The sequence below is a fragment of the Hoplias malabaricus genome, chromosome Y (genome assembly GCF_029633855.1).
Source record: "Hoplias malabaricus isolate fHopMal1 chromosome Y, fHopMal1.hap1, whole genome shotgun sequence".
NCBI lineage: Eukaryota > Metazoa > Chordata > Actinopteri > Characiformes > Erythrinidae > Hoplias > Hoplias malabaricus.
The window spans coordinates 6,080,356-6,095,296 of NC_089820.1; the positions used below are offsets into that span (position 1 = coordinate 6,080,356).

The following is a 14,941-nucleotide window of genomic DNA, read 5'->3' on the forward strand; positions in this document are numbered from 1 at the left end:
CTGTCTTGGTCCTAAAGACTGTGACTTTAATCTCCTACCTCAGCCATCCATGGCCTGATCTCCAACAGTGTGGGTGTATGGGTGGCAATCTCTCTACTCAATCACTCAGGAAGATGCGAGGCAATATAGGTTTCTTTTAGCAGAATTTGAATAGTTAGTATGCTCATTTAAGTGTGTTGAGCTCCATTGACTGAACTGATATGGGGAAACTGGAGATAATAAGCAAGATTATTTCACTGGTCAGAAATGTATGGGCTACCTTTGAAAAGCTAAAACTCAGTAGGACATAATTAGGCTTTTAAGCTGTTTATTTTTTAACTTAGTCCTTCATGTTGTTAAAATATAGTGATATGCTGCCCCAGACCCTAGAGATGGAATAGAAGGGAATACTCACTATTCCCCGCATTACTCACTATATACAGGCGCTGGTCATAAAATAAGAATATCATGAAAAATTGATTTATATCAGTAATTCCATTCAAAAAGTGAAACTTGTATATTATACTCATTCATTACATACAGACTAATATATTTCAGGTGTTTATTTCTTTTAATTTGATGATTATAACTGACAACTAATGAAAACCCCAAATTCAATATCTCAGAAAATTAGAATTTTACCCAAGACCAATACAAAAAAAAAAGCATTTTTAGAAATGCTGGCCAAATGAAAAGTATGAATGTGAAAGTATGAACATGTACAGCACTCAATACTTAGTTGGTGCTCCTCTTGCCTGAATTACTGCAGCAATGCGGCGCGGCATGGAATCGATCAGTCAGTGGCACTGCTCGGGTGTTATGAGAGCCCAGGTTGCTCTGAGATTGGCCTTCAGCTCGTCTGCATTGTTGGGTCTGGCCTATTGCATCTTCCTCTTCACAATAACACATTGATTTTCTATGGGGTTAAGGTCAGTCCATGGTCCTTAAACCAGGTACTGGTAGCTTTGGCATTGTGTGCAGGTGCCAAGTCCTGTTGGAAAAAGAAAATCTACATCTCCATAAAGTTGGTCATTAGCAGGAAGCATGAAATGCTCTAAAACATCCTGGTAGATAGCTGTGCTGACCTTGGACTTGGAGAAAGCACAGTGGACCAACACCAGCAGAGGACATGGCACCCCAAACCCTGACTGACTGTGAAACTTTACACTGGACCTCAAGCAACGTGGATTCTGTGCCTCTCCTCTCTTCCTCCAGACTCTGGGTCCTTCATTTCCAAAGGAAATGCAAAATTTACTTTCATCAGAGAACATAACTTTGGACCACTCAGCAGCGGTCCAGTCCTTTTTGGATGCGAGACGCTTATGACGCTGTTTCTTGTTCAAGAGTGGCTTGACACAAGGAATGCGACAGCTGAAACCCATGTCTTACATATGTCTGTGTGGTGGTGGTTCTTGAAGCACTGACTCCAGCTGCAGTCCAGTCTTTGTGAATCTCCCCCATATTTTTGAATGGGTTTTGTTTCACAATCCTCTCCAGTGTGTGGTTATCGCTTGTATATCTTTTTCTTCCCTTCGCCTCTCTATTAATGTGCTTGAACACAGAGCTCTGTGAACAGCCAGCCTCTTTAGCAATTACCTTTTGTATCTTGCCTTGCTTGTGTAAGTTGTCAGTGGTCCTCTGTGTGTAATGAATGAGTATAATATACAAGTTTCACTTTTTGAAAAGAATTACTGAAATAAATAAACTTTTTCATGATATTCTAATTTTATGACCAGCACCAGTATGGGGAACATAAATCAGGGTAATAAATGATTTTGGACATTGCTATATGCAGGATTGCTCAATATTAAGCACTGGCAAATTCCATCACATAAACATTCTAAACATCATACCACCAGTTTAGTATAACCACTGAGTAAAATATAAACAAATCAAATAATAAACCAAGTCTTCATTAAAGTCTGAAGTATATATTCTCAAAGAATCCACTAAATAATTAGTAAGGGGTTTGTGGAGAGGTTGCAACTTCTTCTCTCTGTAGCCTTTTTTGGCTAAACGTGAATCTTCAAACTAAAATAATGCCGTGTGTTATGTGTAACAGCTATCTGCTAGAGTACTTTGGTTGTACATTACTTGGTCCATTGTGGTATTTTTTTGATACACTGAAATTTGTGCAATATGTTATGCTTGTGTACAGTAAAAAAAAATGGTAGAACCCCCAGATTAGTGCTCTATATAGTGACTAGGGCACTTTTGGACACAGCCAGGGACTTTGTTTTGTTTGTAACTGAAAGCTGGTTTATTTTGGTGTTTGGTGAAATCCTTGGAGTAAATATATGACCAGAATATTTCACATGGGCATTATTGACAGACAATTGATCTAAATCAAATTTCTTTTAATGATACGTGTAATGAGTTGGTGGTTACTAACTCATGAAGATGTCTATTTTTATCTGGAAAATCATGCTCTGCACATAAAACAAACAAAAAAAAGAAACATAAAAAAACATAGTTTTATAATGCCCTCTACTGACTGGACCTTTTGTTTTGTGATTATTTTAGTGTGTGGTGATGTCCATGGTCAGTTTTTTGACCTCATGAAGCTGTTTGAAGTGGGAGGCTCACCTGATACGACACGCTACTTGTTCCTGGGAGACTACGTAGATCGAGGCTACTTCAGTATAGAGGTTAGTGATTTGTCTTTTAGAGCTTTAATTATTTTATTTAACAGACAGGCTCAGACGTCATTTTTCAAAAATGTCTGACTTGGGTAAGGGTCAGATTCAGCACATCTACCGTGTTTCCCCGAAAGTAAGACAGTGTCATACATTCTTTTTACCTCCAAAAGTCCCACTATGTCTTACTTTCAGGGTATTTCTTATATTGGTAAAAAATGTCGATTTTTGTTTTAACCATAAAATTAACATTTATTAACAACCTGAACAGTATGGTATTCACCATAAAAGAGTTTTATAAAAGCAAGTGCCTAGAATGTCTTGTTACAACCGTATCATGACGGTATATCCATATATAACATGTAAAACAATGAAAAACGGTAAGAACGAACAGTTTGAATATGTTATACTGGAAGATAAAACAGATTTATTCCATGACAACCATGGCTGCGTGTTGGACCACGGACAACATTACTGCTGCTCCCGCGGCCTCCACATCCCTCCGCTCGTTCCGCTCCAGATCCGTCCGCATCCCGCTCTAACCGTCCGCATCCCGCAGTTAATGCAGCAAAAGGTACCGGTACTATGGCTTATATTTTTCCAACGTACAGTTTACTATGTCTTACTTTCGGGGTAAGTCTTACATTAGCCGACCCCCCTAAAACCCGCACTGCGTCTTACTATCGGGGGTGTCTTACTATTGGGGAAACACGGTACTTCTATAACATGATTGTGTGTTGTTGCTGTGCTGTTTTATGGTTCAGTCAAACCACAGACTTTGGTCTTTCAGCTTTTTATTTTAGGCTAAAAATGAAAAGAGAAGTACAGTTCAGTTGCAATTACTACCTAAAACACATGGACCCGGTCTGTTTTTATGAGTTATAACATTTGTACTTTATTATATACAAGCAACTTCTTGAGATATTGTTGTTGATAATGTCAGCATTTAGTTTTGCTCTTGCCATTTGAAACTTGCACTTTCATTTCGCAGTTTTGATATAAGCATAATTAATCTGTCAGCCCTATTGATGAATATTTTGAGAAGTTTGAGTGTTGTTCTTAACTGTAGTTATCCTGACCACCAAAAAGTAGCACTCAATGTGTGTAAAAGTGATTATTTACTGTTATTATTTTTTTCTTAAATGTGCAACTCAATGAGATTACAACCAAATTGCTTTGTAGTATCGGAATGCTCAATAGAAGGTGCCCCCCACATGGGAGTGGGCGTGATTAAAATGGGACAGAACAGAATGCCATCCGGACAACTAGGTGTCAGTATCATTTTTATTAGCTGTTTATTAAAAAAGAGGATGAATCACTGGAAAAATTACTGATTGCACCTTTAATATAGTCCATTTTTATCTGCCCAGTGATATTGAAAGGCCCTTAATCTATGTTTTGTGTCTGCTAAGCCAGGGACGTGACAGCTCCCAGAGTGCTTAAGACAGGCAGGCTGTGAGAATGGCAGCAGCCAGGCTGCAGATCTTAAATGTGGGACTCTGGGGTACAGACCACCTGGTGTCCAGAGACTGCTGACCCATAGATGGAGAGTGTGAGCTTTTGAGGGTTAGTTTATGGAGTGATAACCAGCTAGTCTTTGTTGATTATGCTTTAACAGATGGCAGGGGGAATTTGGCCTGCTGGCAGATCCTAGACCCGGACAGACAGAGGAAAGGGGTTAGATTGGGGTTAGAGAGACAGAGACAGGGTAGTGTACAGCCATACTCCATAAAAACTGCTTCTTGGGTAAAATATTGACTTAAGTAAAACCTTGTATGTATGTAAAGTAAACTTTCTGTCACTAACCTGGTTGTGTTTTGTAAGTGTTGATGGGCAACAGCCTCTCCAATATGGGTCAATTGATTTTCTGGGGGTTTCTGGAGCTCTTTTGATGGAGACCATGCAACTTCTCTAAATGTCATAGATGAAAGAAGCCGAGGTAAAGAGCAGGGTCCGCAGACACCCCCATCAGGGACATCTCGCCCCACTGTCTTCTGGATAACATCAGTTTTAATCTTAACCAAAAGATTGTTGGATATTTTCACCATTATTTCACATTTGTTTTTACATTTTTATTGTGGATCGTCTTGTTTAATGTCTAATATGTCAATGCGAATGCTAAGAGAACCAGAACTTGAGTGCAACCACTGATGTTGCCTTTGAAAGATGTGATTAAAGTTACAACTCTTAGCCATTTTCACACATCACATTCACACAGCTGATTTTGGTTGGGCTTGTGAAGTAATGTCTGCAGTGACCTGTCATTAAATATGCTTTTCTGTTGGCAGCTGTGATAGAGTAGCAACTGAAATGAGGCTGAAACAGGGTTTGTTTATTTGTCATATTTCAGTTCCACCTGAAAAGATGCAGCAGCATTTCTCAGCCTGCATCCTTTAAGGTGGAACAGAGGCATCAGAAAGTAACGGTTGCACAGTTTAAGGTAGAAAGACAATTCTGAAATGGGATTAAATGGAGTTAGGTGGGTTCTGTCATGTTGACCCAAGCTCCTCTTCTATTCTCTTTTGTACTTGCCTGAAGAGACCAGTTTGTTTTGTCATAGGCTCCTCCTCCTCTTTTGAGGTTGTCTGTTTCTGTATGATCCATCCATCCATCCATCCATTATCTGTAACCGCTTATCCAATTTAGGGTCGCGGGGGGTCCAGAGCCTACCTGGAATCATCGGGCGCAAGGCGGGAATACACCCTGGAGGGGACGCCAGTCCTTCACAGGGCAACACAGACACACAGACATTCACTCACACACTCACACCTACGGACACTTTCGAGTCGCCAATCCACCTGCAACGTGTGTTTTTGGACTGTGGGAGGAAACCGGAGCACCCGGAGGAAACCCACGCGGACACGGGGAGAACACACCAACTCCTCACAGACAGTCACCCGGAGCGGGAATCGAACCCACAACCTCCAGGCCCCTGGAGCTGTGTGACTGCGACACTACCTGCTGCGCCACCGTGCTGCCCTCTGTATGATCCAGGAGATTATAATTCTGTTACACACACACACACACACACACAGAGAGAGTCCATTAGTTCAGACTTTCACCACTTGTCGGATACAAAGAGAGAACTGGAATTTTGTTTGCCCTTGACACAGAGAGAGAGAGAGAAGGAAAGAAAGGGGTGGGGGTTGGGTGAGAGAATGAGAGAGGTTGCTAATTTCTCCCAGATTTACCTCTTCTACTCACTCTATTCACTTATCTCCTTTTTCTTACACTTTTTTTCTTTTTCATTTTCTCATCATTTGTATGTATCTCACTCACTGTATCTCCATCTTTGTCCTTTTGTGTCTCAAGTTATGACTCTCTCTCTGACCCTTTCTGTCTGTCTCAGGCTATATCTCTCTATCCCTTTTCCCTCCATCTTCTTTCTTTCCCTCTCTGTCCCTCACTGCCTGTCACTTTCCATCTCTCTCTCTGTTACCTGTAATTTTGTGCTCATTTGTCCTTATGCGTGGGCTGATTTACAGCCCCTACCCCACAACACACACACACACACACAGCACTATTACTTCAGTTGGTATTTGAATGTGCACCTGTCCTTGGTTTCCTGGGTGCTGTGTTCTTTAGGAGCCGAGTGGGAGCAGAATGTTAATGTGAAGGAGGAGAGGAGGCTCAATGAAGGCTAATGAGTGTGTGTGTGTGTGTGTGTGTGTGTGTGTGTGTGTGCATGTGCATGCACCAGCGAGTGTGTTCCACTACTGTACCTTTTCTGCTTTCGGTGCTTGGTTGTTGTCAGCTGTTTTGATAGTTTTGGTGCATGCCATGCTAGACATGTAAATTACTCAGAGTGCTCTCTGATTTAGATGCTGTATTTCTGCAGATTTTCCTGAACATATTCACCATCTGTTCAGTTTTTAATTAAGAGCCACAACCATGTGCTTACCACTGAATCAGTTACACGGCATTGTTGTATTTCTTGAGGTGTTCTATGAGGTGTTGTAAAAAGCAATAAAAAACAATCTGCCTATTTTTTCTTTTCTTTTTGTTCAACTTTGATTGTATTTTGTAAATATAAACACATTTATAATTTAATGCCTGCAACCCACTCAAGAAGTTGGGACGGGGCAGAATAAGAATTAAATGTTTATGTAATGTCTAATTACACCATTGATATACATAGGTTATGGCTCAGCCTCAGATGGTCCGATAGGCAGGAGAAATCTGTGCTGTGGTCAAAGTAAAATACATTAGACGATCTCAGCACATCCGCAAAACAAAACCCTTTAGGTGGGACTGTGACTCCATTGGTAGCAGCACTAAATGATGGAGAGCTAAGTCTTGCTGCTAATTGGCTAAATAAAAGTGATGACCAATGAGAAGTGCATTCACTGTTTAAGAGATGCAGAGTATCTACCCCTCCCTCTGGCTGAGGGAGAGCAGCGTGTCTCAAATAAGTCTCGCCACAAAAATACGGGATAAATCGCGTCCCATACGGGTTCAAAACACAACATGGCATTTAATGTCCAAATACGGTTGCTGACTCTAATCACGTCCCCTCACAGATCAGTAGTGTGTCCGCTACGGTGGCCAGCAGAGACAAATCACAACAACATTTACAAAGGGTTCTACAGGAAGAGGGGTTTGTGTGAGCTTGCCGCCTAGAGGAAGTGGAGGATCAATTTGAGCCCAGTAAAGCCGATACAGATCAGTAAAATAATACTGTGATCGGCGCCAACACTGATCTTTGAGATCGGATTGAGACATCCCAAGTTTGTTGTGTTCTTTCTGTGTCTGCGTGGCTTTCAGTAGGTGTGAATGTGTAATGCCTTTTGATGGATTGTTGCTCCACCCGGGGTGTGTTCTTGCCTTGCACCCAGTGATTGCGGATAGGCTCTGGACCACCGCAGCCCTGAATGGGATGAAGCGATACAGGAAATGAGCGATTGTTTTTATTAAGTAACCTGGTTCCTGTCTTTTGGAATAATTCATTTTGGAATTAGTGTATCTCCCCATCAGTTAGTATGTACGCCATCAGTTTGTGAAGTTCATTTCAGTTCAGCGTCCATCACTTTCCTGCTGTTCTGTCTTTACTGGAGTGATGGAATGATGGAGTCCCCCTCAGTGGAGTTTTGCTTTTTTCTTCACCAACACAGCTGAGTCATCTCATCAGCTAATTATCAACACTTCTGCAAGCTGAACCAGAAAGTGTGTGTGTGTGTGTGTGTGTGTGTGTTAGGGGAAGGGGGTTCCAGGACTCCAGGAATGGATTGCTTTAAACTTTAAAATATATTTCTCATGGTTCAGCTGTCAAATCAACATCTTGAAACACTGCATTAACTTTATGTGAACACTATAAATGAACCAACAGAAATGGCCTTGCTACATAAACAGAAGTGTGTTTTTCCTTCTCCTGTAGGGTTTAAATGTCTTAGGTTTTGCTACTGACGATTCTAATTATACATTAATGCAGAAGCAACAATAGTCTGACAGCTACAACTGAAACTGACAATTATTTGTACAATCAATTAATCTGTCAACTATTAATTAGCAAATTAAATTATTCTCCCTTCAGTGGTTGTTAGTATGAAAGTATAGAAGCAATAGAAGTCCTGTCATGCCCTGAAGTCATTGTCATGGCTGTATTAGGAGTCCAGTATCTAAGCTATTAAAATCAATGAGACAAATTAATGCTTTTGAAAACTGCAGTTGTGACTTTTTATTATTTAACAGTGAGTGTGTGCTGGGGCGGCACGGTGGCACAGCAGGTAGTGTCGCAGTCACACAGCTCCAGGGGCCTGGAGGTTGTGGGTTTGATTCCCGCTCCGGGTGACTGTCTGTGAGGAGTTGGTGTGTTCTCCCTGTGTCCGCGTGGGTTTCCTCCAACAGTCCAAAAACACACGTCAAAAGTGTCTGTAGGTATGAGTGTGTGAGTGAATGTGTTGCCCTGTGAAGGACTGGCGCCCCCTCCAGGGTATATTCCTGCCTTGTGCCCAATGATTCCAGGTAGGCTCTGGACCCACCGCGACCCTGAACTGGATAAGCGTTACAGATAATGAATGAATGTGTGCTGTATGGGATTAAGTCTGATAATTGATTCATACCTGTGTGTAAAGCACTCTTAAACTAAAATGAAAATCAAAATATAAAATGGTATCAGCTAATATTTTAGTCCCTCAGAAAATACAACTAGAGGTTGTATTAATCAGACGCTAACATAATGACTAAGTCTTTGTAGTACGGCTGCAAGGCTGCTAAATTATTTTGCAATTACAATTTGCAAGATTGCAGCTTTCTGTTAGCTAGCGATACAAATTGTATTATGGCATGCATTTTTTGTATTAACTTGTTTTATTCTGGGAAATTTACACAATAGGGTGGTATGGTGGGGCAGCAGGTAGTGTCACAGTCACACAGCTCCAGGGACCTGGAGGTTGTGGGTTCGATTCCCGCTCCGGGTGACTGTCTGTGAGGAGTTTGGTGTTCTCCCCTTGTCCGCGTGGGTTTCCTCCGGGTGCTCCGGTTTCCTCCAGGTGCTCCGGTTTCCTCCCACGGTCCAAAAACACACGTTGGTAGGTGGATTGGCGACTCAAAAGTGTCCGTAGGTGTGAGTGTGTGTGTGTTGCCCTGTGAAAGACTGGCGTCCCCTCCAGGGTGTATTCCTGCCTTGCGCCCAATGATTACGGGTAGACTCCAGACCCACCGTGACCCTGAACTGCATAAACGGTTACAGATAATGAATGAATGAATGAATGAATTTACACAAGAAATTACTGATACAACCCCACACCTGTGACATGGCAATCACAAATCAAAATTTCTAAGCATTTATTTAATACAAGTCTGTCTCACTCATTTTCTCGCACTCTCTGTCTGCAGTGTGTTTTGTTCCTGTGGTCACTGAAGATCAAACACCCCACTACCCTCTTCCTCCTTAGAGGAAACCACGAGTGCCGACACCTCACAGAGTACTTCACCTTCAAACAGGAATGTGAGTCAACGCCTCTCCTAATGCAGACACTCTGGTGATGCAGAGAATACATAAAGGCTTGTGGTGTGCTTATCGCTTGATTTTTCTTTTAACACAATTGTTATTATTAAACTTATACACTGTTCAGCCATAACATTATGACCACCTCAATGTTTCTACACTCACTGTCCATTCTCTTAGCTCCACTAACCATGCAGGTGTCTACAAAAGTCTAAAATTACAGACAATAGTTCATCTGATGCTCTGCAGGCTGTTTGCCCCCTTTCAACATATTCTTCAATGGTCAGGCACCCACAGGACAAAAACAAGGACAGTGAGTGTAGAAACAAGAAGGTGGTCGTAATGTTATTCTGTGTCTGTTTTTATTTATTTATTTCTTTGATCATTTTGATCTAAATGGCAAACGCACCCTGCTGTTTACAATCTGTCAAAATTCCATAAACTCCCAACCAGCATGATTTGGACCAGACAGTGCAGAGAAATTCAAAGGGAAATTCGGGGGTTATATAGTATTGCTGACTTAACATAACCAAGAATAACTTACATTACTTGAATGAAAGAGGAACTACCATATGCTGAGCATAATGAGCAACACCCCAAGCTATAAAAAACATTGAAGTAGATGAAGTTTGAATGGAAAAGGAAAAGGTAGAATAAAGATCTGATAAAGCTTGAAAAGAACCCATCCCTTTGTGTGCAAAAACATAGATGAATCTACTGTCCGTCCTCAGTTTAGGTTAGAGCCCTTTTGCATAACAAAGAGGAGAGCCAGGTTTGACAGTGGCCACATCTTCATTTAGATGTGCTCTTCATCTGACCTTGTTGTGCATTGAATGGGCATGTATAAATAAAACTTGGCAGATGAATCTGAGGCCTATTGCAGGAGCTTCTGAAAGCGAGGCAGATTAATGAGGAAGTTGAGCTCAGACACTACAGCAATAATAAGCTTAATAAGCTCCTGAAAGAGTGTACACACAACTGATAATGAGTTCTAATTAGGCTCGTCTGAACCGAGTTGAATAGGAGCCCCCCCAGCTCTTAGCTCCTGTTCAGTTTATGCAACTGCTTTGCCTGTGGTCATTAGTGAATTCTGGGTGGTGCAGTTGGCCATAGATAGGGTCCTTCATCTTTAGATGATGAGATGTTACAGGGTTGCATCTGATTCAAGTGGACTATTGCTTTGAATTTCACAAAGCCTGCTTAAACAATTATGACAGCCATGCTTCAGATGGAATGAAGCAGTGCTGTACTGTAACAGATCTGAAAAGGCCTTCAACAAACTGGTGTTTAAAAAAATGGTGTTCTATGACAGTGCAGCATTTAAAGTCACTGTGATTATATGGTGCTTTTCCACTGCATGGTACCTTTTACCTGGTTGGTTTCCCACTACAATGGTTCCCCCAAAACTTAGCCAGTGACGTCTGAAGGGGAACCACAGGCTTTGGAAACCACAATGACAGCTGTAATGTTAAGCATTGTTTAATCATTATGCATTTGTGTGTTTTTGTTTGTTTTCTGAGACTGAGCCCAGCTTGCCATGCGTGAGTTCAGACAGATCAGTAAACAACTTTCATTCCTTGTTGCACCGTCCAGCTCTCGCTGGAGTCTTTTATTGTCCACGAACCAAAAGTTTGTAGCGTAATGAGCTGCCATTGTGAGACAGATTAAAACAAATGTGATAGCTACACTGTAGCTTGGAGAGTTCACAAATGGTTAGTTTGTGCTGGATGTCTGCACATGTCTCTCTGGACAATCAGTGCTCTGCAAGGTTAACATGTCATGTTTTAGTCCCAACTCTGCTTTCTTGGGACCACGAGTGAGCAGGTTTTAAAAAAGTATCCGGTTCCGGGTACCAGGTGCCAAAGTTACCTAATGCAAAAGCAAAAAATCAGAGTAGAGTAAAGTAAGTACAATGCAGTGGAAAACTGCCAATAGTTCACCCCACTGAACTGATAGTGTTTGTCTTTGAAACATGTTGAACTTCAATGATGCTTCATATATTTCCTATTAGTTTGGTAACATTACACGACGGAAGGGAGACCTAGATAGCAATTGGAATTATTAATGCCTGAAATTGGCGAGGAAATTGTCAAATGATATTTTCTGTTTATCCTTACATTTATAGAGGGAAATGCCACACTGCATAACTTAGCTTTAAATAATTTTTTTAGACTTCAACTTTCCAAAGCTGTCAGCCCCTTCCATGCCGCTTGCTTTTGTTTTGACAGGTAAAATCAAGTACTCAGAACGGGTGTATGATGCCTGCATGGAGGCATTTGACTGTTTGCCTCTTGCTGCTCTCCTCAACCAACAGTTCCTCTGCGTTCACGGAGGCCTCTCGCCAGAAATCAACTGCTTAGATGACATCAGAAAAGTAAGTAGCAGCCTGGCTGTATTTGCCCTCGTTAAAGATGCACTATTGAGCGATAAAATTTAACCCTGACACTTTATTTACTGTAAAGCTGAGAGACGAGCCTAGAACTTGTCGCAAGTTATATATTTGTAGTGGGAGGTCAAGAAGCTTCAAGTTCTTCAAACAGCATTTAAAGGCAGAATTGGAGGCCAGTTTATATCCACAGTCAGATTCTCTGTATAACCTAAGGACAGTTTTATGGCTTTGTAGATGTCTGAAATGTTATTTTATCTGGGTTAATTAGTAATAATTGTACAGACACTTGTTTGCTGACTTCTTTTCAGTCGTGATAGGCACAAAGGTTTGCAGTGTATACTTAGGTATAACTGCAACTCAAGATTATTTCTGTAGTCCAGTATTTTTTTGATTAGTGCATTAGTCAACAATTAAATATTAAACAGAAATAGTTGGAAAAGGGAAGCAAACTGCAGCACCATTTTAAGGTGGAATGGGTTGGGTTGTTTGTATTTCTGACTAGAATGTGTCCTTTTTGAATGACACATCTTGTAGGTTGCTAACACAGTCTGTTCTAAAGGTTGGAAAATTGTACCCAAAACATTTCAAATAAGGCGGCACGGTGGCGCAGTCACACAGCTCCAAGGACCTGGAGGTTGTGGGTTTGATTACCGCTCCGGGTGACTGTCTGTGAGGAGTTGGTGTGTTCTCCCTGTGTCCGTGTGGGTTTCTTCCGGGTGTTCCGGTTTCCACCCACAGTCCAAAAACACACGTTGGTAGGTGGATTGGGACTTAAAAGTGACCGTAGGTGTGAGTGTGTGTGTTGCCCTGCCCCCTCCAGGGTGTATTCCCACCTTGTGCCCAATGATACCAGGTAGGCTCTGGACCTATCCGCGACCCTGAATTGGATAAGCGGTTACAGAATATGGATGGATGGATGGACTTTCCAAATAGTCTGTCACAAAACAAAGATTTTATTTGTTTCCTTTTATCTGTGATGAAAAAAGTAAATGTAAGTTTATTCTAAAAGATTTTCGCCTGGATGGGGTTCCCTTTACTCTGAGCCTGGGCCGCTGATACTTGACTGGAGCAATTTCCCCCAGCTGAGCCCACCCACTGACCAATGATTTGTATTAGTTGACAGAGGGGTCAATCACTCCTGACCCGCCCGCTGAGAGCTGTAAGCTGATCCTGCCTTCCCCATGTAATAGGACACCGCCCCAGGAGCACTGCTCTAAGGCACTCCCTATGCTTTGAATTCACAAACATTTTACATCCAAATTTTCCATTGCTTGGCGCTAGGAGCTCCGGAATTATGCGCCACCATTCCACAGGAAATAAAGACCTGTTTACTGTGTCGCAGTTAGGAAGTGTATACGGAGCTGTACCGATGTTTTAGCTTTTCACTGATGCAGCAGCTTCTCTTTGACTGTAGTGATTTTCAATGTCAAAATCTGAAGTGATCTTAGAAGTTGAAAATGCTGGTGTACTCCAGGTGTAAATATTAAGGACAGAGCGATGTGAGTTTTGTTTGGTGTTTCCAGAGAACGGTTGGGTGTAGGCTGCTGTGAAGATTAGTTCTGAAAAATTGGAGGTGGTGTTGTGGACTATGTGACAAGATCATTTGGTGCTATAAAGTAAATAATGACATGGTGCTTATGTGCAAAGGGGTTCACTGATGAATCAACAATGAAATTGTGAGTAGACAATGGTTTACTATCGACGTTGATGATTATGTCGACTAATATTGCAGTCCTGCTCTGCAGTTATGTCCAGGTAAGAAGCAAATACAATGTTTCAGTTTCCCTTAAGTTCTTCCTCCGCTCCATACACTCCGTGATATCCAAACTGATGTTTGGGGAACGCTCACGTCGCTACCGTATGGTAGTCTTTGTAATGTGGAGAGGAGTTTCCAGTTATGTTTCCAGACTTCCTTGGATAGCATTTTAGATTCTCCTCCATTTTGTGTTGTTTCCGAGGTGCTCTGCAGGCTATGGTGTAGGGTACATCAATCTGCCTTTAGGTGTCTATCAGCAGTAATTTGAATAATTCTGACTTCGCCATAAACAAAAATGAATGTGTTTACTATGTGCTTTTTCTCTCCTCTTGTCTCACAAGTGGTGAAAGTCTGAATAATGGACACTCTCTCTCTCTCTCTCTCTCTCTCTCTCTTTCTCTCTCTCTCTCCTTATTCTGTCCATAGCTAGACAGATTTAAAGAACCTCCAGCATTTGGCCCTATGTGTGACCTGATCTGGGCAGATCCTGGTGAGGACTACGGCAGTGAGAAGACTTCAGAGCACTTTAATCACAACTCTGTCCGAGGGTGTTCTTACTTCTTCAGGTGTGAACTGTTCGTCCTTTGCAAGAGTACCATGACATCCCTGCCCCTCAGAGTTGAATGTTTTTTTTTTATTTATTTCTTCCACCCACTTCATTAAACTCCTGTCAATCAGTTAATAATTAAACCCTCCAAAACTTGACTGAATGAGGGACATGCTAAACTGTCCAGGATAATGGGTCCCTGAGGCCCCAAAACCTGCCCATTAGTCTTCTAGAATAGTTCTTTTTCCTCATTTATGTTTTCCATAATTTGAAACTCCTGGTTCAGAAATTATATATGCAGCAGTGTAAGCTGTACAAGGAAAAATCTGTATAAAGACAACTGGATCAGAACAGTAAAGTTTAGTCTTAAATTTTGTTTAAGGTTTCATCAACACAACAAATCACACTGGAACTTTTATGGTTAAAATGAGTGTATGTGATTTTTAACACACTGAAACAGAAAGACAATAGCCTGCTCTTGTATTGTAGTTTATATAATAAATTAATTATTTATTTATTGTCCTTACACCTTAAAGTAACACAAGGTGAATGTTTGCTCCTGAGCTCCCCCTACAGTTGCAGAGTGTCATTCACTTAGCACTGTCCTGAAATCAAGGGGGAGTGGGTGATATCCTGCTTGGCTCCAAGAGTTGCATGCGAATTCTGCACTGCTGAGCCTAGAGTAGCA

The 14,941-nt window shown here is 41.5% G+C and overlaps 1 protein-coding gene across 2 annotated transcripts in view; it reads left to right on the forward strand.

The window, feature by feature from the left end:
- The window catches only part of LOC136677651 (protein phosphatase 3 catalytic subunit alpha-like), a 58,703-nt gene that overhangs the window by 22,852 nt on the left and 20,910 nt on the right, over positions 1-14,941 (forward strand). For both annotated transcript variants that reach the window (XM_066655239.1, XM_066655240.1), the window contains exons 3-6: positions 2,503-2,627; positions 9,450-9,561; positions 11,790-11,935; positions 14,133-14,272. In XM_066655239.1, the coding sequence (XP_066511336.1) occupies positions 2,503-2,627; positions 9,450-9,561; positions 11,790-11,935; positions 14,133-14,272 (523 nt within the window). The remainder of the gene's footprint in view (positions 1-2,502; positions 2,628-9,449; positions 9,562-11,789; positions 11,936-14,132; positions 14,273-14,941) is intronic.